The following is a 26803-nucleotide window of genomic DNA, read 5'->3' as shown; positions in this document are numbered from 1 at the left end:
TGCACCAAGGCTCTGTGCTTAGTCCTTATTTATTCTCATTAGTTTTGGACTAGATAACAGCGAAACTACAGGGTAACATTCCATGGTACTTAATGTATGCTGATGATGTAGTATTAGTAGGAAATACTGAAAGCGACTTAGAACAAAAACTGGAACAGTGGAGACAAGCTCTGAAAGAAAAAGATTTAAAACTTAGTATACGCCAGTCAATGGGAGCAAGAATAGGATATTACCTCCGAATTCTATTCTACTGCATGGATTTTAATGAAATTTTGGGCCTAGCCTCTACTTATCTCCTAATTCAAAGTCTACCCCATGTTGATGTGTGCTTTTATCACCCAAAATTTTTGGTTAAAATTACCACGGAATTTGCTAGAGAACCTAATTCTAAGCAAAAACTGTTGTAATTTTTTTTTGAAAACAGTTCTTTTTGACATATTCGTGGTTGAAAATTGGCCATTTTCATTGAAACATAATACCTTTTCGCACGGTTTTTTGCGAATACCTTCAAAACTATGCATCTAACTAAAAAAACTATATTAAACATTTTTGTAATTTATAAAAAAAACAAGAGATACTTGCCTTCATTAATCTTCTAGTATAATACAAAAAGAGATATGGTAGGTGAAAATAGTTTGTTTTTTGGTACATTCTCAAAGTGGTGTATTTAACTTGAAATAACAGAGAAACGGTCGATTTTAGGTTTATAATGTCATTAATACCTTTTGTAGTGCTTGAGAAGACCTTTAAAATGAGCTATATTAAAGGTCCATTGCATTAAAACTAAGCGAGATATACTGCAAACAAAATTGATAACATGTATTTTTAAAGAAAAAGTGAGAAGTAATTTTAACCCCCATCCACCAAAATGTAAATGCATGGTTTTCCTTCTACAATACCTTTTATTATAGTGTTATTTCTATGTTCAAAAAGTTGGACGGGTTTAAAATGAATGGTTTTTGAAAAAAAAAGGGTCAAATTATAGAGCGCATTTTTAAATTTTCTTAAAAATCTTCCCTTTTCACCATGTAACTTGAAAATAATAAGAGATACAGTAATGAAAAATAAAAAAGAAATTTTTATCTGAAAAAGCCCTACATTTTTGTGTGGTATCTTTTTTTCGTATCTCTTATCTTTCTCGAGTTACATGGAGAAAAAGGAAGATTTTTAAGAAAATTTAAAAATGCGCTCTATAATTTAATTTTATTTTTTTTTTAAACCATTCATTTTAATCCGGCCCAACTTTTTAAACATAGAAATAACACTATAATAAAAAGTATTGTAGAAGGAAAACGATGTATTTAAATTCTGATGGATGCGGGGTTAAATATACTTCCCATTTCTTCTTAAAATACATTAGTCATTAACTTTTTTGCAGAATATCTCGCTTAGTTTGCACGTAATCGACAATTACTATTGCTCATTTTAAAGGACTTTTCAAGCACTACAAAAGTTTTTAGTATCATTATACACCTAAAATCGACAATATCTCTGTTATTTCAAGTTGAATACACCGATTTGAGCATGCAGCAAAAAAACGAACTCTTCTTACCTACCATATCCCTCTTTGTATTTTAACTAGAAGATTTATGAAGGAACGACTCTCTTTGTTTTTTTATAACCTACAGAAATATTTTATATAGTTTTTTTGTTAGATGCATAGTTTTTTTGCAAGGTATGCAAGGTATTTGCAAAAATCCGTCCGAAAAGGTGTCATTTTTCAATGAAAATGGCCAATTTTCAACCACGAGTAACTCAAAAAGTATCGAGTTTTCAAAAAAGAATCATAGAACAGTTTTTGCTTAAAATTAGGTTCCCTAGCCTTTTCCGTGGCTATTTTAACCAAAACATTTTTCACCCCCGAGAAGGGGTGGGAACCACCCCCAAGATAAAAGCTCACATCGGCATAGGGTAGACTTTGTTTCTTGAGCTATTCCCTACTTACTGTGAAAATATGAAGTAAATCAATGTAGTAGGATGGAATTCGGAGCCAAATACCCTCATTGACTGCCCTAGTAGGACCAAAACAGAGTACATATTTGGAATGTTCATTTAAAGATTGAGTTCCTACAAATAAAATTATGTGGGAACCACCCCCAAGATAAAAGCGCACATCGGCATAGGGTAGACTTTGTTTCTTGAGCTATTCCCTACTTACTGTGAAAATATCAAGTAAATCAATGTAGTAGGATGGAATTCGGAGCCAAATACCCTCATTGACTGCCCTAGTAGGACCAAAAAAGGGTACATATGTATTTGGAATGTTCATTTAAAGATTGAGTTCCTACAAATAAAATTTTATCTTTGGATGGTGAAATGATCGTGAAAAACAATAGTTTTAAGTAACTAGGATCGGTATTACAGAGTAATGGAGATGCATGCAGTAGAATTAGGGCTGGATGGATGAAGTGGAAGGAAGCGAGTGGTGTGTTGTGTGACAGAAAAATTGCATTGAAGCTGAGGAGAAAATTCTATAAAACAGCCATAAGACTTACTATGATGTACGGAATTGAATTTTGGGCAGTTAAAAAGAGGAAAGAATGCATGTGACGGAAATGAGAATGCTTAGATGGATGAGTGGAGTGACAAAAAAGGATAAAATTAAAAATGAGTATATTAGGGGAAGTCTAGGTGTGGCACCAATTGATGCCAAAATGAGAGAGGAGTCGACCCCACAATCGCAACATATGCCTATACTCTGGGCTAATTAGCAAAATACAAGGAAAAGTTATTTACCAGCAATTTTATTGCTGGAATCGAATCTTACTATTGTATATATTAATAATATAGATATGCAAAGTCCGCAGATAGTGTGCTACTCTTTTTATAAACAAAATGGCGCCCGAAAATCGTGTTTTTTTCAATTTTTGCTCTATAACTCCAAAGATTTTAACTTTACACCAAAAACACCCAAATAAAAATTCACCGCAATTAAATTCTGCATAGAGACGTGTTTTTCCCGATTCACTTCGACGAAAACTTTCCCCGGAAAAAGCGGGTTTTTCCAACAAAATCTTTAATTTTCAACTACAATTTTAGATAAGTAATTGTTAATCAATAATTAAATAACTTGGTAATGTAAAAGAACTTTTCGTAAAGATTATAATTCCAGAAGCCGATGAAAATTGAATAAACAGTTTAGCAACAATTGAATTGTTAATTAAAAATTTACGGTCGCTATAATAACGACAATAATTATGATGCATAAGAATAACTATGATTTTTTCATAAAAAGACACTATACCTATCTAATGTACTTTACGGAATTGAAATTGGACTATTTAAGCGGTCTCAGGAATATTTTAAAATTATAAACAATTTTTTGACTTATATAAACAAATAAAATATCTCGGGAAATGTTAAACCAAATTAAATTATGAAAACGGTATTCGAAAAACAGCAGCAGGACACTTATTTTAAAAGAAAAAAACGTTTTTCTTATGACGAGTGGTTCCTGAGATACAACCGGTCAAAGTTGACCGGAATTTACGGCAAAGATATGAACAATAGGATCATAATTTTTAAACCATCACCTTTTTATTTTTGTCCTCTTTCTCCACACCAATTTTCATACCTTTGAAATACTCATAACATATATTATTATAATAAAAACTATCGATAATACGTGTGAAAATTGACAAAAATAGCAAAATTCAAATAAAAAATTAGGTTGGAGAAAATGTAACCCTCAAAATTCAAAATCGGTATACGTTAAAAAAATGCATTTTCTCGGCTTCCCATGGAACAATTTCCTTCATTCTTTTTTTGTTCCCCAATAACTCGAGTAGAGCCATCAAACTAACGTATTATTAAATGCCACACTTGCTTTTGTTTTGTTATAATAGATTAATTTATTTATAAGAACAGAAAACTACATATTTTTTCCAGTTGTAGGCTTTTTTTAGATAAACTTACTACAAGTGTACCTTTTAAAGTTAAAAACATAAATATTCTCATTTGAGAGCTGTATAATTATTTAAACAATTTTTATTTAAACAAATTAAAATTTTGTGTTATAATAAATAAATAAATTTATTATAACAAAACAAAAGCAAGTTTGACATTTAATAATGCGTTAGTTCGATGGCTCTACTAAAGTTACTTGGGAACAAAAAAAGAATGAAGGAAATTGCTCCATGCGAAGCCGAGAAAATGCATTTTTGTAACATATACCGATTTTGAACTTTGAGGGTTACATTTTCTCCAACCTAATTTTTGATTGGAATTTTGCTATTTTTGGCAATTTTCACACGTATTATCGATAGTTTTTATTATAATAATATATGTTATGAGTATTTCAAAGATATGAAAATTGGTGTGGAGAAAGAGGACAAAAATAAAAAGGTGATGGTTTAAAAATTATGATCCTATTGTTCATATCTTTGGCGTAAATTCCGGTCAACTTTGACCGGTTGTATCTCAGGAACCACTCGTCATAATTAAACGTTTATTCTTTTAAAAGAAGCGTCCTGATGCTGTTTTTCGAATACTGTTTTCATAATTTAATTTAGTTTAATATTTCCCGAGATATTTTATTTATTTATAAGCCAAAAAATTGTTTATAATTTTAAAATATTCCTGAGGCCGCTTCAGTTTCTGAAGGCCGATTTCAATTCTGTAAAGTACATTAGATAGGTATGGTGCCTTTTTATGAAAAAATTATAGTTATTCTTATGCATCATAATTATTGTCGTTATTAAAGCGACCGTAAATTTTTAATTAACAATTCAATTGTTGCTAAACTGTTTATTCAATTTCCATCGGCTTATGGAATTATAATCTTTACGAAAAGGTCTTTTACATTACCAAGTTATTTAATTATTGATTAACAATTACTTATCTAAAATTTTAGTTGAAAATTAAAGATTTTGTTGGAAAAACCCGCTTTTTCCGGGGAAAGTTTTCGTCGAAGTAAATCGGGAAAAACACGTCTCTATGCAGAATTTAATTGCGGTGAATTTTTATTTGAGTATTTTTGGTGTAAAGTTAAAATCTTTGGAGTTATAGAGCAAAAATTGAAAAAAACACGATTTTCGGGCGCCATTTTGTTTATAAAAAAAGTAGCACACTATCTGCGGACTTTGCATACCTATATTATTAATATATACAATCGTAAGATTCGATTTCAGCAATAAAATTGCTGGTAAATAACTTTTCCCAAAAATGGCCTATTCTCCGATAATCAGCCCAGACTACTAACTTCACGCGCAACTTTGATACGAGAATTATAAAAAAAATATGCATTGAAATCCAGATCCCGGAATTTTTTGAGCATTATAAAGTGAGTACAAAGACATACATAATTTTTTTTTTACTTCCACCTTCAATTTACCGTGCACTTCTTGTAGACTATTACCGATAAGTTATTGTCGCTATCATGGGCCGCGCCCATGAGAGAGCATAGGTTAAGATGGTTTGATCATGTTCACCGTTGAGACGTTAATCACCCAAAAAGAAGAATTGCTGATAAAATTCTGATGCAAGATAAAATTTTATGAAGAAATGTAATTAGGGAATCGCATTGGAATAAGGCAAAGAGAACGATGATTAGAGGATATATTAGAGTGCGAAGCAAAAATCAACTGTACACAGCTTGGTTTTCAGAATGCAGTGGGTACGAAAGAGCATGCAACTGCTATTTCAATTATGTAGAGACGTGATTTGCGATATTTATGCATACTTCATTGATTACCATAAAGTGGTATACAAGAGATAAGATACAGTAAAACACGACAAGCTGTAGTAGATAGAGATATTGACCAATATTAGAATAAACACCTGTGATCTAAGAATTTTTACTGGAATCAAACATCGTCTATCTGTACAGAGGCAGGAGAATGAGATGATATCAAAATCAAATGTGTGGTCCGACAGTGATGTATACTATCACCCCTGCTGCTCTCGTTGCAATGAGTGAGAGAATAGTGTCATCTTCGGTTGCACAAGGCATTGTTATCAAATTCCTTGCAAAAGAAATTGTTGGCCCTGCTGAAATTTTTCGAAGATAAAAAAATCAATATGGGGAATCAACACTGTCCAGCACTGTTCAATTTTGGCATAGACAAGTTCATGAAGAACGAGATGCCATACAAAACAAAAGTCATCAATGATGTCCAAAAATTGTCCGGTAAAGGCGAAAAGTCGTTTATCTGCAAGCAAAGATTTAGCGACGGTGTTTTAGGATTATAGTGGCGCTTTGTTGGCGGATTTTCTTCATGAGAGACGAACCATTAATGCCCCTTATTACTGTAGTCTTTTGGACCGTGTTCGAGCTGCCTATAGGTCCAAAAGACGGGGATGTCCTATACGGGACAATGCATGATACTCTTGCATGACAATGCCCGACCGCATAGAGCTGCACTAACAAAAGAAAAAAATAGCGGAAATGCATTGGACTCTCGTTGAACAACCTGCACACAGTCCTGATCTTTCACCATGTGATTACCACATGTTCGGTTCATTAAAAGATGCACTAGGCGGAGCTCGTTTTGATGCTGATACTAAGTGGATCAATTCGTGAGCAATTGGTTAGATACCCGCCCTCATTCTTTTTATGAAAATGGAATACAGAAACTTAATACAGAAACACAGAAGGAAGGAATGTATATGGTACATTCCATGTCAAATCACTCAGGCAAAAAATTTTGGATCTCCGATTTGTCTGAAAATTGGTATATAGCTTCTGCGGGACGTAAAAATAAGATATTTAAGGTCAAAAAATCTTCTTCTTTTTTTCTCAAAATGTCATTTTATGCGATTTTACAGTGATTTGGTGTTTTTTAAACAAATTTGCATTTTCTGTCGTAAAGTATCAATAAAAAACATAATATTTTAATAGAAAGGACTCAAAAATGTCATTATATGGCATTATAACAAGTTATTTTAAATCAAAACAAGTTTTTGATCAAATTGTATAGTGTAAAAAACGTTAAAATACCGTTTTTTACATTTTCCTCCATTCCCAAAATACATCACCATCGAGTTGGCTGAAAATTTGCCCACAGATAGCCAAAAGATAGGACTTTAAGTGGTTAGAAGTATTTGAATTATATTACAATACCAAAAAAGTTACATGCAGTAATATCAGACTCAAAAGTATATATTAGTCCAGTCGGGATAGCATTTGACCTTGAATGCCGAGCTGCCCAAAATTTTATTTTTCTGATCTTTAGGGGAGTCAATAGTAGCCTAAATTTAAAATCACGAATGAATTCCTCCGTTACGTTAGCCGCCATCTTGATTTTAAAGGAGAACCTGTTTTGCTCAATATCTCCGCTATTTTTAACTTTTCGACAAAAATGGTAGCAACTGAAATTGTTCCAAATAAATCGTATTTACAATTATTACAATTTCTTTTTAACAATTTTTGTCATGAGGTCGATATTTTCGAGTTAATTGTACTTACAGTAGACGCCTATATTTTTGACTATAATATTGCATGTAACTTTTTTGGTATTGTAATATAATTCAAATCCTTCTCACCACTTAAAGTCCTATGTTTTGTCTATCTGTGGGCATATTTTCAGCCAAATCGATTATGATGTATTTTGGGAATGGAGAAAAATGTAAAAAACGGTATTTTAACATTTTCTACACTATAAAATTTTATCAAAAGCTTCTTTTGAATCAAAGTAACTTGTTATAATGCCATATAATCACATTTTTGAGTCCCTTATATTAAAATATTATATTTTCCATCGATACTTTACGATAGAAAATGCAAATTTTTATAAATAAACACCAAATCACTGTAAAATCGCATAAAATAACATTTTGAGAAAAAAAGAAGAAGATTTTTTGACCTTAAATATCTTATTTTTACGTCCCGCAGACGCTATATACCAATTTTCAGACAAATCGGAGATTTTTTTGCTCCAAAATTGAGTGATTTGAAATGGAATGACCCATATAGAAAAATGAAGTATGTATTGTTTAATTGTAGTAATTATAATTTAATAAAAAGTTATTAGCAAATGTCGGTTCATATTTGATTCACCCTCTTTATCGTCGAATCCTGAAGATGTCTTATCGAACACGTTACTAAATAGGACGTCTTATTATGAATACAAAAATTAAAAGAGCTGTTAACCATAAAAAACAGCCAAAATAGAATACCTCGGTCACATCCATGAAGAACAGCGAAAGGTATGGATAGCTGCAACTAATTTTACAGGAAAAAATTAAAAAAAAAAACGTGGACCAGGAACGCGAAGGATTTCCTGGCAGAAAAATCGTGCATAGTTGAAACCACAAATCTTTTCAAAGCAGCAGTGTGCAAAGTACAAATTATCATAATGGTCGCCAATATCCGAAACGGATAGGCACTACACAAAGAGGAAGAGTCAACAGTGAAATATATTATTGTCAAATTAACAAAACCTTAATTAGTTTCCGCTCATAGATATATCCTAACTTGTACCTACCAATTGCAACATCCTTAGCAACAATTAGGAAATACTAACAGCCCTTTCGTTTCTTCTCAGATCTCAAAAAAAACATAAAACAATATACCACTTAAGTAATACTCTTTACTCTAATACAAATACATAAAAAATAAATAACAAAAACAGTTTCTTTAAAACAAAATAAACTCTAAAGAAAGGAACGTCGATAAAATATTTTTAATACGAGAAGAGATGTGATTCTTAAAAATATTTTTCGATTAATATGGATGGAGGTGTCGTTTGCTAACCTTTTTACACTATTTACAAAATCTCATGAACCTGGACTCACTCATTTGGCGACGTCTATCTACGAACGAAACGATCAAATCCGATATTACTGAAAATATTTAAGTCTGCAGTGCATTCTCACAGCAGGACAGAGTAGTACTAGTTTTTGCATTAAGCTCTCTGTCCATTACATCGTTTCATACCATGACCATGCTATGAATGTAACGCTTGTTTCACATTATAAGAATTTTGACCGTGCGAAGGTTAAAATCTACATAGTGGTTCTAGCAATCATATGGAATCTTTCTCCCTTCACCGGTTGAAACGTTCGGTGAAGGGAGAAAGATTCCATATGATTGCTCGAGCCACTATGTACATTTCAACCATCGCACGGTCAAAATTCTTATAATGTGAAACAAGCGTTACAGGAACGGAAAAAAACACGGCACGGTCTACTATGTCCACTAGAACCTATCGACAGCTGATGTTCCCATCTATAACAGATATAATAGTGACCGTAGCATCCGCGTATCATATCCGTATAGTTCCCGTTCTCTCAGTTATACCAGTATTAAAAATAAATTCAATATCACCGATGATAAAAATCTTCCTGAGTCGATGGTTAAGATGTCATGTGTTACATTCCCTTAAAAAATAATCTGTTAATGCTAAATTTGCAACTTTCCAATTTCCTGGCAAGCAATTTTTTTTGATACTACATATTTATACATTCCGGAAGCTTTAAATTACACATAGATTTGTATTTCCGAACAATTTAAGTTAATTTTTCGTGTTTCATGTTAAATATGCGTACACATGTCTTGTTGAACTGACTAACAAAGCAGTAAGACAAGCGCAGCACGTTTATAACGGGTTTATTACGATCAAAACACGCTGTTGTAAACCGTATACTCCCCGTTTCGCTGCCTGCGTATACCGGTTAAACAAAGCTTCGTAGCGTATCGGCACCAGCAAAATATTCTCGCCGACAATTCTTGACGATCCGTGCATGGCATGCGACGGCAGTGCGAAGAATATTTTTGTCTTATACAGTCCTAGTACGATCATAATACGAAACGGTGTAGTGGGCAGAGACCTTTAGTGAAATAGTTGGAGTATGCATTGATACTAAAAATTACGATATATTACGGTTTATTTTAATATATATTTGTAATTTTTTGTACTTAAATAATAACAAACCTTTCCTGGAATCAAACAGAACAAATTATAATGGACCGAGCCCAGTCCAGAAACTGAAATCATGAGAGGTGTTAGGCAGGGATCGTATTATGTCTCCATTACTATTTAATGTATGTAGTGAAGCCATTTTTGAAGAAGCATTACTACCTCAAAGTGAAGGAATAATAATTATCGGAAGATCTATTAACAACATAAGATACAGATGACACCGTGATTATGACAAGCTTTGCTGGACAACTCCAATTACTACTAAACCAAACAAACAGTTGTGAATGATATGGACTAAAAATGAATATAAAAAAGACCAAATACATGATAATAACTAAGAAAACAAATATAAACAAGCATACATTTGAGAAATGTACCGATAGAAAGAGTCGATAAATACAAATACCTAGGAACCTGGATTTCAGACAATAATGATCAAACAACAGAAATAAGGGTCAGGATAGAAATAGCAAGAAATGCGTTTGTAAAAATGAAAACAATTCTCTGCAACAAAGACCTAAGATTAAAACTGAAAGTAAGAGCTCTAGAGATGTTACGTGTTCTCGATACTACAATATTTTAGGACTTGAAAGCTGAACATTGAAGCAAGAACACATAAATAAGCTACAAAGAATAATACAGGGAAAGATAAGACGCAAAAGGAGTATAGTAAGAAGGAGAGTGTCAAGGTTGAAGAATTTAAGGGACTGGTTTAAATGCAGTTTTTTTCTTTTTTTTTCTTAAAAATAAATGTTATTAAATGTCTTATCCCCTATCTAAACTCAAGTGGTTTTACAGGGTGTTTGGAATCCACGGACTAAAGAAACAACGTGACAACAATGTGCGTCAAATGGGTACTGGCATTGGGCGCAGCGCATCTACCAGCATCTGCATGTTCTGCGCCAGAGATTTGAAGTTGGAGCTAACAGTTAGGTTGACTAGATGTCACGTTTTTTCGAGTTTGTTTTATAGAATCTCAGCGCTTGGACCTTGAATGCGGCATCAATGAACAAACTAGAATCATTTGAGTTGTGGGTGTATAGAAGAATTCTGTAAAACAAGTGCATTCAATAATATGAAACAAAATATTATGTAGTAGATACCTCAGCCTAATAGTCTCAAGATACGATATAAGGTCGATTTGCACCGATCTGTTTAATGGATAAAAATTATTGGATATGTAATTTAGCATGTTAACAATACAAAAAACAAGGGTTGCCCGATCTAATCTTGTTCTAACTATAATTAATTATTAATTAAAAAATGACATTTTTTATAAATAAAAAAAAATTTCGACCTGGGCAGATATTATTTCAGATTTTTTAGGTCATTCTAAACAAAAAAGGTCTTTTGTAATTTTTCTCTAAAGTTGATCGTTTTCTAGTTATAAACAATTTAAAACTGAAAAGAGAACGAAATATGACGATTTTCAAGGCTCAAAAACAAAGTATAAAATATCATTTTTGAAATTACGAAGTACCTAAATTCAAGTTAAACCTTATTCTATCAGTTCTTGCTAAGTCTTTTGGACTTATTTCATTCTGAAATATTGTTTTTTAGTTGTTAATGCCAGTCTCACAATAAGAAACCTTTCTCATTGACAATTAAAAATATATATTTTAGAATAAAACATGCCTAAAATTCTTATCGAGACCTGATACAAAAAGGTTTGATCTTGAATTTATGAGAAAAATTACAAGAGACCTTTTTTGTTTAGAATGATCTAAAAAATCTGAAACAATATCTGCCCGGGTCGAATATTTTTTTGATTCATAAAAAAAATGTAATTTTTTAATTATTAATTGATAATACTTAGAACAAGATTAGATCGGGCAACCCTTGTATTTCGTAATTGTTAACATGCAATAATTTTATCAATTAAAAAGATCGGTGTAATCAACCTTATATCGGATCCTCTACTATAAATCTTACAAAACGAGTAAATTTGAAATGTGGAAATATCGAAGAATGCAGAGAATCTCCTGGTCAGACAGAATAACCAATAAAAAAGTACTAAGAAGAATAGAGAAGAGCAGGGAGATACTGGATTCCATAAAAATAAGAAAACTAAGAAAACTACAATATTTGGGTCATGTAACACGTGGTGACAGATATGAACTAAAATTGACAATGCAGGGAAAGATTCAAGGAAGGCGCAGCATAGGTAGAAGAAAAATGTCCTGGCTGGGAAACCGCAGAGAATGGTTTGGATGCAGCTCAACTGAACTCTTTCGGGCTGTAGTGTCAAAAGTTAGAATAGCAATGGTGATTTCCAACCTTCGTCTCGGAGATAAGACGTAAAAAATAAGCAGAAGAATTTTGAAAATATCATGCACACAACACGTTACAAACAAAGAGGTTCTGAGAAAGATGAATATGGAAATAAAAGTCTTGAGAGAATGATACGGGTGTGTATCAAATGAGCCTTTCAGAGCAGCCGTGTCTAAAGTCCGAATAGCTATGATGTTTGCCAACCTCGCCAATGATTGTCGCGGAGATAGCACTTGAAGATCTGTCAGCAGAGAGACGATATTCCACTATAGAACACATACGCTTTTCATTAAATTGTAATTCAAAATTTTGTTTTTAATTTTATATATTTTATAATCTTATTTTTTTGTTTTCGATCTATGATAAAATTCATGTTGTAACCAAGAGAGATTTACATTTATTAAAAATAATCGACGTAAGATGCATCAACTCAGCAGATGTAGGTAACGACCATAGCCTAGTATTATGTAAAATAAGAATCATCATGAAATACTTCACACCCAAGAGAGCAGCACCAACACAAACAAAAATCGAATAACGAATACTAACATATCAAAAAAGAAAACTCCACAGTTTAGAGAGAAAGTGAAGATAAAATGTGAAGAAAAGAAGAAAGATTTTTACAATACAGAACTTAGACAAAGAAAGAGAGAGGACGAGTAATCCTATAACCAAAAGTGAAGCCAAACCGCCACCAGATTTTGATCAGCGACGTATCTTTGGGGTATTGTTATGGATTGAGTATTTAAAATGAAAAAATGAAATGTATTTAAAATGAAAAATTTGTGCACGGTAAATATTTTATGAAGTTGCTCATATTACGTACATATGTTTCAATACGTACATATGTTTTTATTACGAATTTTAAATGAGGATTTACTTTATTTTTTATGGCATTTTAACCCTCAACGAACACCCACCACTGGCAACCCATTGTTATATTTGATGTGACCGCCATGTTTTTGGTGGCAAACAAACTCCAAACTGGCTTCACTATTTGAACGTGTATTAAATGAGTGTTACCCGTCCTCTCTCTTTCCTTGTCTATACAGAACAAAATAAACACAACAGGCATACAACTACTATTCTTCTTCTTGCAGTACCTTCTCCTATCGGAGGTAAAAATAATCGACGTAAGATGTCTTAACTTAGCAGATGTAGGTAACGACCATAGCCTAGTATTATGTAAAATAAGAATCATCATGAAATACTTCACACCCAAGAGAGCAGCACCAACACAAAAAAAAAATCGAATAACGAATACTAAAATATCAAAAAGAAAACACTACGGTTTCGAGAGGAAGTGAAGATAAAATGTGAAGAAAAGCAGAAAGCATTTTTTCAATACAGAACAAAACAAACAACAGGCATACAACCCACTATTCGTCTTCTTACAGCACCTTCTCCTATCGGAGGTTGGCTACCATCACAGCAATCTTAACTTTGTTGGCTGCAGCTCTGAACAACTGTTGTATTGAACTGCACCCGTACCACTCCCTTAAATTTCTCAACCAGGGAAGCCTCCTACGTCCCACATTTCTCTTTCCCGAGATTTTTCCTTGGATTATGAGCCTTGGTAGGGAATACTTTTCCCCTCTCGTGTGGCCTAGATGTTAAAGTTTTCTCGTTTGTATGGTTTTTATGATTTCGCATTCCTTCGACATCTTCAGCAAAACATCTTGATTTGTTACTCTCTCTGTCCATGGTATTTTCCACATTATCCTGTAGCACCACATCTCGAATGCCTCAATGTTTTTGATATTAACTTTTTCACTGTCCAAGCTTCCATGCCTTTTTCCAGACTTTTTCAAAATTTCTCAGGGACTAAAGCAGAGAGATGGGCTGGCCCCAACATTGTTTAACCTGGCACTGGAGTATGCGGTCAGGCAAATGCAAACTGGACGAGGAAACCTACTGACCAACTGAACGGTTCAACTGGACACTTATGCAGATGATATTAACATTATGGTAGAACATCAACAAGAGTTCAGGAAACATACGCAGAGTTAAAAACACAAACAAAAATGCTAGGTCTGGAAATTAACTAACACAGAAAAACAAAAATAATGACTCAGACGAGAAGAAATATAGTCCCACAAAACATTATGAATGAAGATGACATTGAAACGGTTGGAAAGTTTGCATACCTGGGAGTAGAAATATATGCCGATGGATCAGAAGATGGAGAAATATGGAAGAGAATAACGCAGGCAAACGGAGCTTATTTTGCCCTCTCTCATATATTTCGGTCTAAAAGTGTCCACCGAAATACAAAGATGAGAATCTATAAAACTTTAATTCGACCAGTAACATGCTATAGCAGTGAAACCTGGGTCCTGAAAGAAACATCCAAAAACAAACTCGACACATTCGAAAGGAAAGGACTGAGGAGAATACTAGGACCTGTGAGGGAAAACGGAATCTTCACAAGTCGATACAACAACGAACTTTATCAACTTTATAAGGAAACACCCCTGTCAGACTTCATTAGAATACATCGATTGCAATGGGCCGGACATGTGATAAGAATAGGAGAGGATAGGCTACCAAACAGAATACTGAATTCTAGAATGCAGGGAAAGAGACAGGTTGGAAAGCCAAGAAAGCGCTGGGACGACACAGTAAACAGCGACGCACAAGCCCTTTTAGGAGTCCGTGTATGGAGAAGAGCAGCCACAGACAAACAAGGGTGGAGGCAAAAAATAAAGGAAACCAAGGCTCAATTTGGGCGGGCTGTAGTGCCGTAGAAGAAGAAGCTTCCATGCCGTACAACAGAACACAGAAAACATAGCACCTTAACATTCTCGTTTTTAATTTCAGATTATGTCCCGGCCGCATAGGAACTTTTTTTATTTTGATAAATGATTGTCTCGCTACTTCTATTCGCGTGAATACTATTCTATTCTATACTTCGTGAATTTTTTGTGTAAAATGTATAATAAATATCTGAATTGTCAATATGAACGAGTCAGATAAAATTTAATTAGTACAATAATTTTTTTTACCAAGCATCAAAACCAAAATTTGTTTAATTTATTAATATTTTGTATTTTGATAACGATTTCCTAAGTTGAAGTCAAAACGTCAAATAAATTTAATTTCAAACTTAAATTGTTGCTTATTTCCCAAATAAAATAGTATATCAGCAAAGCACGAATAAACAGAATTCACAGGGGGCACAAGAAATTAATATACGATGAATATTTACGAAAAAGAAGACAAAATACACATATCATAAGAAAAATGAAACTAATGTTTCTCAAAACTACTCACACCGACTCACACGAGATGCATGACATGCTTACGACTTCAGGCATTAGTAGCAGTCTGGAAATATTATCAGCCGGTTTCCGAAACGTTATTCAAATCTCCGATCATCTAATCGGCTGTCAGATTTGATTAACTGTTAACCTGTGATGGGTTTCTCAAACGCCAATTATTGTAAAATTGCATGATCATAGATCATGTAATCGATGATCTGACATACGATTTGGTAGCGATACTGTCACAATTGGCTGTTATCCTTCAAAATTTCAATTATATTAACCTCTAAATCCAAACTTGTATCTTTAGATTCTAAAGGTGCATTCTCTCTTACGTACTGTCACTTTTGTTTGGAGCAAGAATTGAACGAGAGCATTTTAAAAATGAGGCTAGGTATTGTGACGAAAGTTGGAGATATAAAACAGTTTATTTATGATCTATATTTTATAATCTTATTTTTATTTTTGGTCTATATATTTACTTTTTATATTTATTTTTAATTTATTTACCGGCTGTTTTATTGTCTTCAAAGTTAGCTGCTATAATTTCTCACACGTTTTCCCTCTTATTTACATCGCTATAATCATCATGTTCTGCTTTTTAGAGCTCTGGCCTCTCAAAAAATAGCTCCATGAGTCTAGCATCCTTGTTACCTTACATTTTTAAAAGAAAAAAAAATATAAATTATATAATCAAATATAAAAAATGTCCGAGATATCCATGTTCTTCAAGTTAAATAAATATTTTAAATTATTTCTTCCATAAAAAAATCTTATTTTTATTGAATAATATGATTTATATCATTTATATATGTGTTATTTGACAATTTTTTCCCGGTATTTGTTAATTACAGTAATTAAAAAACTAAAAAAAAACTCTTAACAGCCCGTTAATCGAAGGATAGTCGCAGATTAGGTAACAGTCCATTTTTACCGCCGTTTGACAAGCGAAACTGGTTAATCGACCTTTCGCAGACTCAAAACACTCATGATCGGCTGTTAACTAACGATTAATCCTTTGTCAGGTGATCGACTGTTGTTAAAACTAGTTTGTTTGACGTTTCTGACGCATTTAATCTATTGTTAATCGTCGATTACATAATTTTTGAGATGATCATCCTTTCGGAATCCGGGCGTATGTCTACTACATATTTTGATATTTCAAAAGTTTTTTAATTCCGTACTAGCCAAAACAACAATTTATGACGAACACTACATAAAGTTATTAATAGGCTAGTTAGACGAAAAATATTGAAAATAACTGGTTGGCAAACGAAAAAAAATCTCTTTTACCCGTATCTCTGTCTATACTAAATAGTCTCGTCGCAACATAGGGTGTCCCGTGGGCATTTTTAGGTCGCCGCGATTTGATGGTGGTATTATAGATTTTTTGGGTCGCTGAATCCAATGGAAGTGGTCTGGAAGTCCAACTGTGGTGCGTTTAATTGTTATTAACAAATTATGGTAAAATTAGGTGTTTTTCAGGAATTATTAGAAGCCCTATAAAATTGATAGTGTTAAGGTCTTCTCTGGTGTATTTTTGGTGTATTTTAATAACAAAATAATTTTTTATTCGCCGAAAAGCTCGAAATGCACTCTACAGCAAGTTAGTGGTCTTTTTCATAGTATTTTTATACGCTAAAATAACGGTTTATAGTACGTTCACTCACGGTTTTTGCTCGAAATTTTAAAAAACCACTTGGATTGACATGAAATTTGGCATACACGTAACTAACATGTCAAACAAAACAAGTGATATTGTGCCTATGTCTGCTTTTACCCTGGGGGTGACTTTCACCCCTTTTCGAGGATGAAAAAAGAAAACTTTAAAATAAGTCCGGAAGTGGATAAACTGATTAATTATAAGCAACTTTTGTTCTATACAGTATTTTCAATAAGTCAATACTTTTCGAGTTATTTGGTTTTTTTGTTGAAAAATGAACATATTCACTCGCAAAAACTCGAAAAGTATTGACATAGTGAAAAAACCGTATAGAACAAAAGTTGCTTAGAATTAGTCAGTTTATCCAATTCCGGACTTATTTTAAAGGTTTCTTTTTTCACCCCCAAAAGGGGCGAAAGTCACCCCTAGGGTACAAGCACACAACGGCTCAATATCACTTGCTTTGTTTGACATGTTAGCTACGTGCATGCCAAATTTCATGTTATTTCAAGTGGTTTTTTAAAATTTAGAGCAAAAACCGTGAGTAAACGTACTATAAACCGATATTTTTACAATAATTTATTAATAACAACGTCGGAACGTGGTTTAAGTTATCACGACTAGCGACAATCGATTTAGCGTATAAAAATACTATGAAAAAGACTACAAACTTGCTGTAGATAGCGCATTTCGAGCTTTTCGGCGAATAAACAATTATTTTGTTATTAACAAAATAAGAACATATTTTGAGTAATCGCGACTAGTCGCATTTGATTCAGCGACCAAAAATACACCAGAGAAGATCTTAACACTATCAATTTATTTACAGGGCTTCTAATAATTCCTGAAAAACATCTAATTTTACCAAAATTTGTTAATAACAATTAAACACACCACATTTGGGCTTCCAAACTACTTCCATTGGATTCAGCGACCCAAAAGAGCTATAATACCACCATCAAATCGCGGCGACCTAAAAGTGCCCCCTATGTTGCGACTAGACTAAAAAGGCACAGTTATAATGCAGTGCAGGTAGCATAGAGCAATGCATTTCTTACGGAACAACGGCCGACCACGTTGCCGGTTTGCCCCGAGAGGGCGCACCAGGACCGATGATTTCTGTCTATCGCCAAACTACCACTGTGCCGACATGAGCGGCATCGCTGCGCGTAGTAGGACCAACACTGCATTCTAACTGTGGCTTCTACTTTAAAAAATATCTTAAGCAAACCAAAATTTAGAAATTTGGAACTGAAAAACTTCCTTGCTTCAATGACGAGGCGATATCAATAGTGAATGGATATTTTAAAGATATTCCAAGAGAAAAATTTGAGGAAATCATTCCTCTAATACACATTGGGTACAGTTGTATAAAACTAATTTTAAGATAATAATAATTTATTGTTATTATATCACAGCAACATAGAAAAATTTTGATATTACCCTCGTACATACAAATATTACGTTTCTTTAACAAGTAACTTCTGACAGTTTTAGATTAAATTATATAATATGGAATGTTTGCACCAATTTTTGTACCAATGCAACTCAGTTAAAAGGGAATTTTGAATCAAAGGGACAAATTTTGATCGTTTTCTCATTCATTATTCAGTTTTGTACCATCACAAACACGAGTTTTGTTCATTTTGTATCCCATTTTTTGATTACGGGCAGTCTTACTTTACTCTGTTAAATGACGGTTATTTATATATACATTGAACAAAACGGGAATGAACAATAAGGTTAGCAAACGAATACATAGTATTTGTAAACTGGATTAAAGCACGTAAAGACTAAAAATCAATGAGCTTTGGCTAATTAAGCTTTAACTGCTATGCCTTGGTTAATAAGATACTCATCGATATTAATATCATCTTCACCGGATGTATCTATTAACATAAGTTCTAACACTAAATCAGAGTCATAGAGCTGATCTTTTTCAATATTCATAACCAAGGAGTATAGGTTTTTTCTTTCTACAATCTCCTTAAATTTATCACAATTTTCCACTGTCCAGTTTATGTGACTCGGTCTTATCCCTGAAAAAGAGGCAAATAATTTTAATCAATAAATGTTATAATCAGAGTATGTATTTAGAACTGATTTCATATAAAGGGCCTAGCTGGGTAAGATGATGAAAAATGCCCCGACTCGATTCGAATTCCATATAGGTCACCGTTTAGAACATATAGTTTCACTTTCTGAAACTTTTAGCCCCCTAGGTGGTCACGTGACCCACCTAGAACCTAATTGGGCTTTTTATGTTTTTATTTTTTATCTCAGCCGCATCAAGAGCTAACGAAAAACTTTAAGTAAAAAAGTTGTAAGTTTCAAGAAGTTCTGTCCGATTTTTTTTTAATTTTTGGCAAGAAATTTAAATTTTCTAACGATTTTAAAATTTTCAATCGCTTAAGTATTGTTTACACGAATTATCGTGTAAACATACTGCCGTGCTTAGCGAAAACGCCGTACCTGCAAAAACCTGAAAAATTAGATTTATACATTTTTCTAACCCAAATGTGCATATCTATCTTATTTGCTTACTAAAAATGACGTAAGTTAAGCCAAAATACATTAAACAGAACGCATTTTATGGCGTGTCTGCAAAAATGTTCATGGATACTTAGAATAAATGCGTCATCTGAAAAATACTTGAAAAAACGCCGTATTTAAAGGTCACTTGCCGCGTTTATCCTAAGCAGGCACTAGATGCGGCGTTCTGCCTAAGCATTTGACAGATTTTTACAGCATGTGTAAAATTTTTAATAAGGTTAGATTGTTGCCATTTTTCAACGAGAACGGTTGTTTGATATAATTTTTTAAATATGTCAAATAGAACAAAGTTAATACTGCAGAAGGCTATTTTTTCTTTATCAACAGAAAATCTAAACACATGTTGTTGTTGGTAATCAAGAAATAATGTGTGGTTCTAAAAACACTGCGGTACTACTAAGTGAGACAAATACTTCCACTAAATGTGGAGTTTCCTGATAGTCCATGTGGTGAGACCGCTCCCATTTGGAAAAATTTCTGATTCGGTTTCTTTGTGGATTCCTATTCAAAAATGTCCCCTTTAAACAAATCTGAAGGGTGCCGGGCGGAATTTTTGGGCAGAAATTGTTTAAACAATTTTTTTAAACAAATACAAAAGATCAAGTTTTTTGCTCCGGAACATATATTTCTAAGTTTTGTCGGTCATTCTGAACAAGAAAGGTATCTTGTAAATTTTCTCAAAAATTGATTGTTTTCGAGTTACAGACGATGTAAAATCTGAAAAATGCGAAAATACGCATTTTCAAGGCTTAAAAACTCATATTCAAATTAGTATTTTTGAGGTTGCCAGATACTTAAATTGAAGACTAAATATTCAGCTTCCAGATTCTGAAGAGTGATCGCGTCTAACTTTAATTTATTCCGTTGTTTTTTAATTGTTAAATATGCGTGTTTATCCGATTGTTTTGCCGGTGCGGCGCGCTCCCTTTCAAAAATCTCCTATTTTCCTCCGAAAAATATTTTTTCTAGATTATTTGGGACATTCTAAATAAAATAAGTTTCTTGACATTTTTCTCAAAAGTTAATAGTTTTAAAGCTATAAGCGATTTAAAATCCGAAAATGCGTTTTTTTGTCATTTTTCGGATTTTAAATCGCTTATAACTTAAAAACTATTAACTTTTGAGAAAAATGTTAAGAAACTTATTTTATTAAGAATATCCTAAAGAATCTAGGAAAAATATTTTTCGAAGGAAAATAGGGAGATTTTTGAAATGAAGCGCGCCGCACCGGCAAAAAAATCGGATAAACACGCATATTTAACAATTAAAAAACAACGGTATAAATTAAAGTTAGACGCGATCACTCTTCAGAATCTTGAAGCTGAGGGAGAATAGGGAGATTTTTGAAATGAAGCGCGCCGCACCGGCAAAAAATCGGATAAACACGCATATTTAACAATTAAAAAACAACGGTACAAATTAAAGTTAGACGCGATCACTCTTCAGAATCTTGAAGCTGAATGTTCAGTCTTCAATTTGAGTATCTGGCAACCTCAAAAATACTAATTTAAATATGAGTTTTTAAGCCTCGAAAATGCGTATTTTCGCATTTTTTGATTTTAAAAACTCCAAAACTGTCAATTTCTGAGAAAAATTACAAGATACCTTTCTTGTTTAGATTGACCCAAAAAATCTAAAAACATAATATGTTCCAGAGCAAAAAAACATGATCTTTTGTATTTGTTTAAAAAAAATTTTTTAAACAATTTCTGCCCAAAAATTCCGCCCGGCACCCTTCAGATTTGTTTAAAGGGGACATTTTTGAATTCTTCTTCTTCAGGTGCCATCTCCGCTACGGAGGTTGGCAATCATCATAGCTATTTTAATTTTTGAGGCAGTAGCTCTAAATAGTTGTTTTGAGCTGCATCCAAACCATTCTCTCAGGTTTTTCAGCCATGAAATTTTTGAATAGGAATCCACAAAGAAACCGAATCAGAAATTTTTTTCAGACGGAAGCGGTCTCACCACATGGACTATGAGGTATAGCGGAGTTTCCTATGTGTATGTATATTGTTGTTGATGCGACATTGTATTATTACGTTACATCAGGCATTTTAAACAGCACAAATTTTATAAAGTTTGTTCGAAATACGAATTTTGGTACGAAGTATTTTGGTCGCCGTAGGTCGTAGAATTTCCAAATAAAAAATGTGGTACAAAAGAACATAGTTAAATCAATGTCTAATAATTAATAATTAAAAATAAACTTGATTGTAAATGTTAATTGTTTCTGGAATGTTTTTAATTTTAAAATGCAAGAAACGCCCCTTAGGCAAACTTATTAATTCCAAAATTCCTTAGCGCAAACGCAGTACTGCATTCTTCCTAAGGAGGAAGAAGTTAATTCATGTAGTACACTTAGAAAGAACGCAGTAACATGAGTTTTTAGAGTAAATAATATATATTTTGCCAATCTTATGTATAAATATGAATTCTATGATATTTATTATATACATAAAGAAGAAAAAAATTCTAAATAGTTTTCAACGGCTAGACATTTAAACAAAAACCGATTTTACTCAAATGTGATTTCTGTGCAGATACGGCGTTTTTCCTAAGGACGGAGCATAAACTATAGCAAAATTATAAAATATTTCTATAAGTGATATAACATGTAACTCTGACATATTCTACCTCTCTGGTGCACATATTTTACATAGGATATACCAAATTAGCTCAAAATCGAAAACTTACCTGCCATTTTGGCTTTGAGAGCCTGGTAAGGTAAATTCAGGAATTCCACGTTTAGTGGCAGCAACTGTTGTAGAGTCAAGTTACTATAGTAACCAAAATCGCAATAAAAGACGGAGATTGATCCGTCATGTATCACTTTGATTACGGTAGTCCTGAAATATAAATTGCCAATAAAAGAAATGTTAAAGATGTTAATGATAGTGTCCGTGTCACTTCATAGTTTTTTTAGAAATGCGGATAATAAGGTTAAAAGTGTGATGATGATTTATAACATTCGATAGAAGAATAAAAAAATGATCACTGGGAACGTTTTTCGAAAGAAATGGAACAGGCTGTTTATGGTCTCCAAAAGGAAATATGGCGCTTTATAAGAGGTCAAAGAACGGAGGTAAAGGAACTAATAGAACCAAAACAAATAGAAAAGGATACACGGATTGACTATCTAAAAAAAACCCTATGCAGAGGAAGAACAATTGATGGTAGAACCGGAAACACCAGAAATTACCACAAATGAAGATGTTAATATAAGTACACAGGAAGTACGAAAAACACTCGAAAAGCTGAAGAACATAAAAGCTGCCGGTAAGGATGGAATACCAAACGAATTACTGAAATATTGTGGAGCAGCAATGACGGAACAATTAACAACATTAATTAACAAAATCATAAAACACAATAAAATGCCGGAAAAATGGAGAACGAGCAAACTAATTCTACTATTCAAAAAAGGAGATAAAAAGCAGCCAGAAAACTACAAAGGCATCAACTTTTTAAATACTACCCTAAAACTTACAACTAAAATTTTACAAGACCTAATGAATCAGAGGATAAGTTTAGCAGATGAACAACAGAATTTTAGTACTGGAAGATCGTGTACAGATGCAATATTCGTCATAAAGCAAATTAATGAGAAATCACTAGAGTATAATCGACCAGCATTTCTATGTCTGATTGACTTGAAGAAAGCATTTGACAGAGCAAGACTCGAAGATGTAATCCAGCTTCTGTATAATAGAGAAGTCCCTCTAGATATAAACATTTCAAAAAAATCTGATTATTGCCTATATATTTTTTCAAATTTACAATATGGCAACAAGGGAAAAATTACGTGCATTCCTTATTGTTTGACTTCTAGCTTATAGAAGAATTTTTAAGTTTCTTCTGTGGAGAAGATTCGAAACTCCATAATACTCCAACGTCTCAGCAAGACTACTGAGATAAACAGAAAGCTTGAATACTTCTGACATATATAATGAGAGGTCCAAAATATAGGTTGTTGCAGTCTTTTTACTACAAAAGCACACTTACATCAGTCAAAAAAATATGACATTTCATCGTGGCCATGTTTATGTCATTATTTCTCAAAGATATTTTTCTTTGTCTTTGTTTACTTTAAAAATCATATCTATAATTATTTATTCTAATAATTAATGATATCAATCGGTTTTCATTACTTGCCGAAATATATTAATAATATGTTAAAATAATTGTAATGTTAATTAACGAAAATAAAAATCAACTTTAGAATTATTGATATTTCTCTCGAACCGATACGACACTCACACGGAACTGCCCGATCTTGCATAAGTGTCAACATGGTATTATAATAAGAAAAACCTAATCGCGATTACATCGAGAATTTCAGAATTATATTAAATAAGGAAAATCATTTTTTATTATTAATAATATAAATGTTATGAAATAATTTTTTATCGTAGATGTTTAATCGTAGGCTTCTGAAGCTATTTTCTTGTGGCATTTTTTACAATTTTAACTATTTAGAATGGGAATTTCTAAATATTTCCCATTCTAAATAGTTAAAATCGTAGGCTTCTGATATGAAAATAATTCAACTGCAATCACTAATGACAGTTCAGTGTTGCTACATTTTTACATTGTTGGTTGCTACCAATTTATAGTAAAAATTCTGGTTTCATTTCGTACATAATTCGATTCACAATATATAGCTTTAAAAAACTGTACAGGGGCCTGATTCTAATTCATTTCGAGGTCGCTATTTAATTTCGACGCCGCCATGACAGTCGCAATTTATAGCGATTCTTATTCATTTCGATATTAGTTACAACTGGGGATATTAACGTTATCATTTTGACACTGCTCAGAATTTGGGTTAGTCCTCCTGTTTATTTGATTTATTGGCTATGCAACCACCGCAACGTTTGTTGATAGTCGGGCAAATTATCGAAAAAATATAATTTTGGGAAAAGTTATTTACCAGCTATTTTATTGCTAAAATCGAATCTTAAGATTGCATATATGTATTAGTAATATGGGGTATGACAAGTCCGCAGAAAGTGTGTTATTTTATTTATAAACAAATTAGCACTCCTAAATCTTCTTTGTTTTTTCAATTAGTGCTCTGTAACTCCTGATTTTTCCTTTAAACCAAAAACACTCAAATAAAAATTCACCGCAATTTAGTTCTGCACAAAGCTATTTTTTTTTCGATTTCCTTCAACAAAAATTTTACTCGGAAAGACAGAGTTTTTCCAAAAAAATCTAAAATTCTCAATTAAAATTTTAGGAAAGTAATTATTTATCAATAATTAAATAAATTGGTGAGATGAAAGATTTTTTATACTTAGTGGACTATTTGAGCGGTCTCAGTAATGTTATAAAGAAACAATTTTTTGGCTTATAAACAAATTGAACTCCTCAGAAAATATCAGATTAAATTAAATTAAGTTAACGCTGTTGAAAAGAGCACGGCTTCTTCGAAGAAAAAAATCGAATTAAGTGGTTCCAGGTATAACCGGTCAAGTTTGACCGGCATTTGCGGCAGAGTTATAAACAACCGGATTTCCATCTTTGAACCATTACCTTTTTATTCATACATACAGTGAGCACGTAAAGGTTGGAATAAATTCATTTTCTCGAGAATGGATAATTTTAGAAAAAAATCCCGAAACAGGTCAATTTTTATTTTTAAATTACGACTTTTTGGCATATACATCATACTAGTGACGTCACCCATGTGGGCGTGATGACGTCATCGATGATTTTTTTAAATGAGAATAGGGGTCGTGTGATAGCTCATTTGAAAGGTAATTCAATTCTCTATTCAGTAATATAAACATTAACATAATTATTTATACAGGGTATCAAAAAATTTTTTTTTGGATAAAATGTATTGACATAAAAAGAAGAATGTATGTGATTTATTTAATTCAAAATACATTTTACAGCTCTCAGAAAACTGAAAAAAATGTTTATTTAAAAAATAATCATTGCTTTTCGCTTAAATTAGATGTTCAAACTGTCACGAGGCTGGTGGGTGGAGGCTTTAATATTGAATTTAAGCAAAAAAACAATATTTATTTGCCAAATAAACATTTTTTACTGTTTTCTGATAGCAGTGAAATGTATTTTGAAATGAATAAATTACACACATTTCTCTTTTTATGTCAATAAATTTAATTCAGAAAAAATTTTTTTGGGCACCCTGCATAAATAATTATGTTAATGTTTATATTGCTGAATAGAGAATTGAATTACCTTTCAAATGAGCTATCACACGACCCCCATTTTTATTTAAAAAAATCATCGATGATGTCATCACGCCCAGATGGGTGACGTCACTAGTATGATATAAATGCCAATAAGTCGTAATTTAAAAATAGAAATTGACCTGTTTTGGGATTTTTTTCCAAAATTGTCAATTTTCGAGAAAATGAATTTATTCCAACCTTTACGTGCTCACTGTATATATAATATACATACAAATTTTCATATCTTCAAGACACTCATAACAAAAAAGATTTATGTCACCAAGTTATTTAATTATTGATAAATAATTACTTCCCTAAAATTTTAGTTGAAAATTAAAGATTTTGTTTGGAAAACCCGATTTTTCCGAGGAAAATTTCGGAAAATCGAAAAAAAATCTATGTACAGAATTAAATTACAGTGAATTTTTATGTGCGTGTTTTTGGTTTAACGTTAAAATCTTCCGAGTTACAGAGCAATAATTGAAAAAAAATATTTCGGAGCGCTAATTTGTTTATAAACCAAATAGCACACTTTCTGCGGACTTTGCATAGCTATATTACTAATATATGAAATCTTAAGATTTGATTCCAGCATGTCCAGCAATAAAATAGCTGGTACATAATTTACCTTGTTTTATACTAATTTTCCCAGATTATTACCTTACATCTTTCACCGAGTTGATAATTCACGTTGTGAACATTCTCAATTTTATATTTCTAATTTAATACTATTCTATCTCATTCCTCCAAAACCAGCAAATTTCCATAAAATCCAGCCATATTAATACCTTTTGCTTTAGTTTTCCTTGCAAGAAACAAACAAAACACATCTCCTAAACTAAACCTAACCTCGCTTTCGCCCATTCATATTCATTCATGTCCGTGTCACAACAATTTCGACTAGAAATTATAATATCAATCACTTTTTTGGAGTCGCTATTAATTTCGATAAGTCGCTATTTTATGACATCATTTCGTTAGTTCAACTAA

At 32.6% G+C, this 26803-nt stretch overlaps 1 protein-coding gene across 3 annotated transcripts in view; it reads right to left on the bottom strand.

Annotated features, from left to right (window-relative positions):
* Window positions 1-8508: 8508 nt before the first annotated feature.
* LOC114327302 (tudor domain-containing protein 7-like) overlaps window positions 8509-26803 on the bottom strand; it is a 192937-nt gene continuing 174642 nt past the window's right edge. For all 3 annotated transcript variants that reach the window (XM_028275884.2, XM_028275907.2, XM_028275892.2), the window contains exons 18-19: window positions 22305-22456; window positions 8509-19096 (exon numbers count right to left, since the gene is read on the bottom strand). In XM_028275884.2, coding sequence (XP_028131685.1) covers window positions 18876-19096; window positions 22305-22456 — 373 coding nt within the window. In that variant the 3' untranslated portion in view covers window positions 8509-18875. The remainder of the gene's footprint in view (window positions 19097-22304; window positions 22457-26803) is intronic.

This window comes from Diabrotica virgifera, chromosome 4 (genome assembly GCF_917563875.1).
Source record: "Diabrotica virgifera virgifera chromosome 4, PGI_DIABVI_V3a".
Lineage (NCBI taxonomy): Eukaryota > Metazoa > Arthropoda > Insecta > Coleoptera > Chrysomelidae > Diabrotica > Diabrotica virgifera.
The sequence above is the reverse complement of the archived record's forward strand: the minus strand, read 5'-3'. Positions and strand labels throughout refer to the sequence as shown.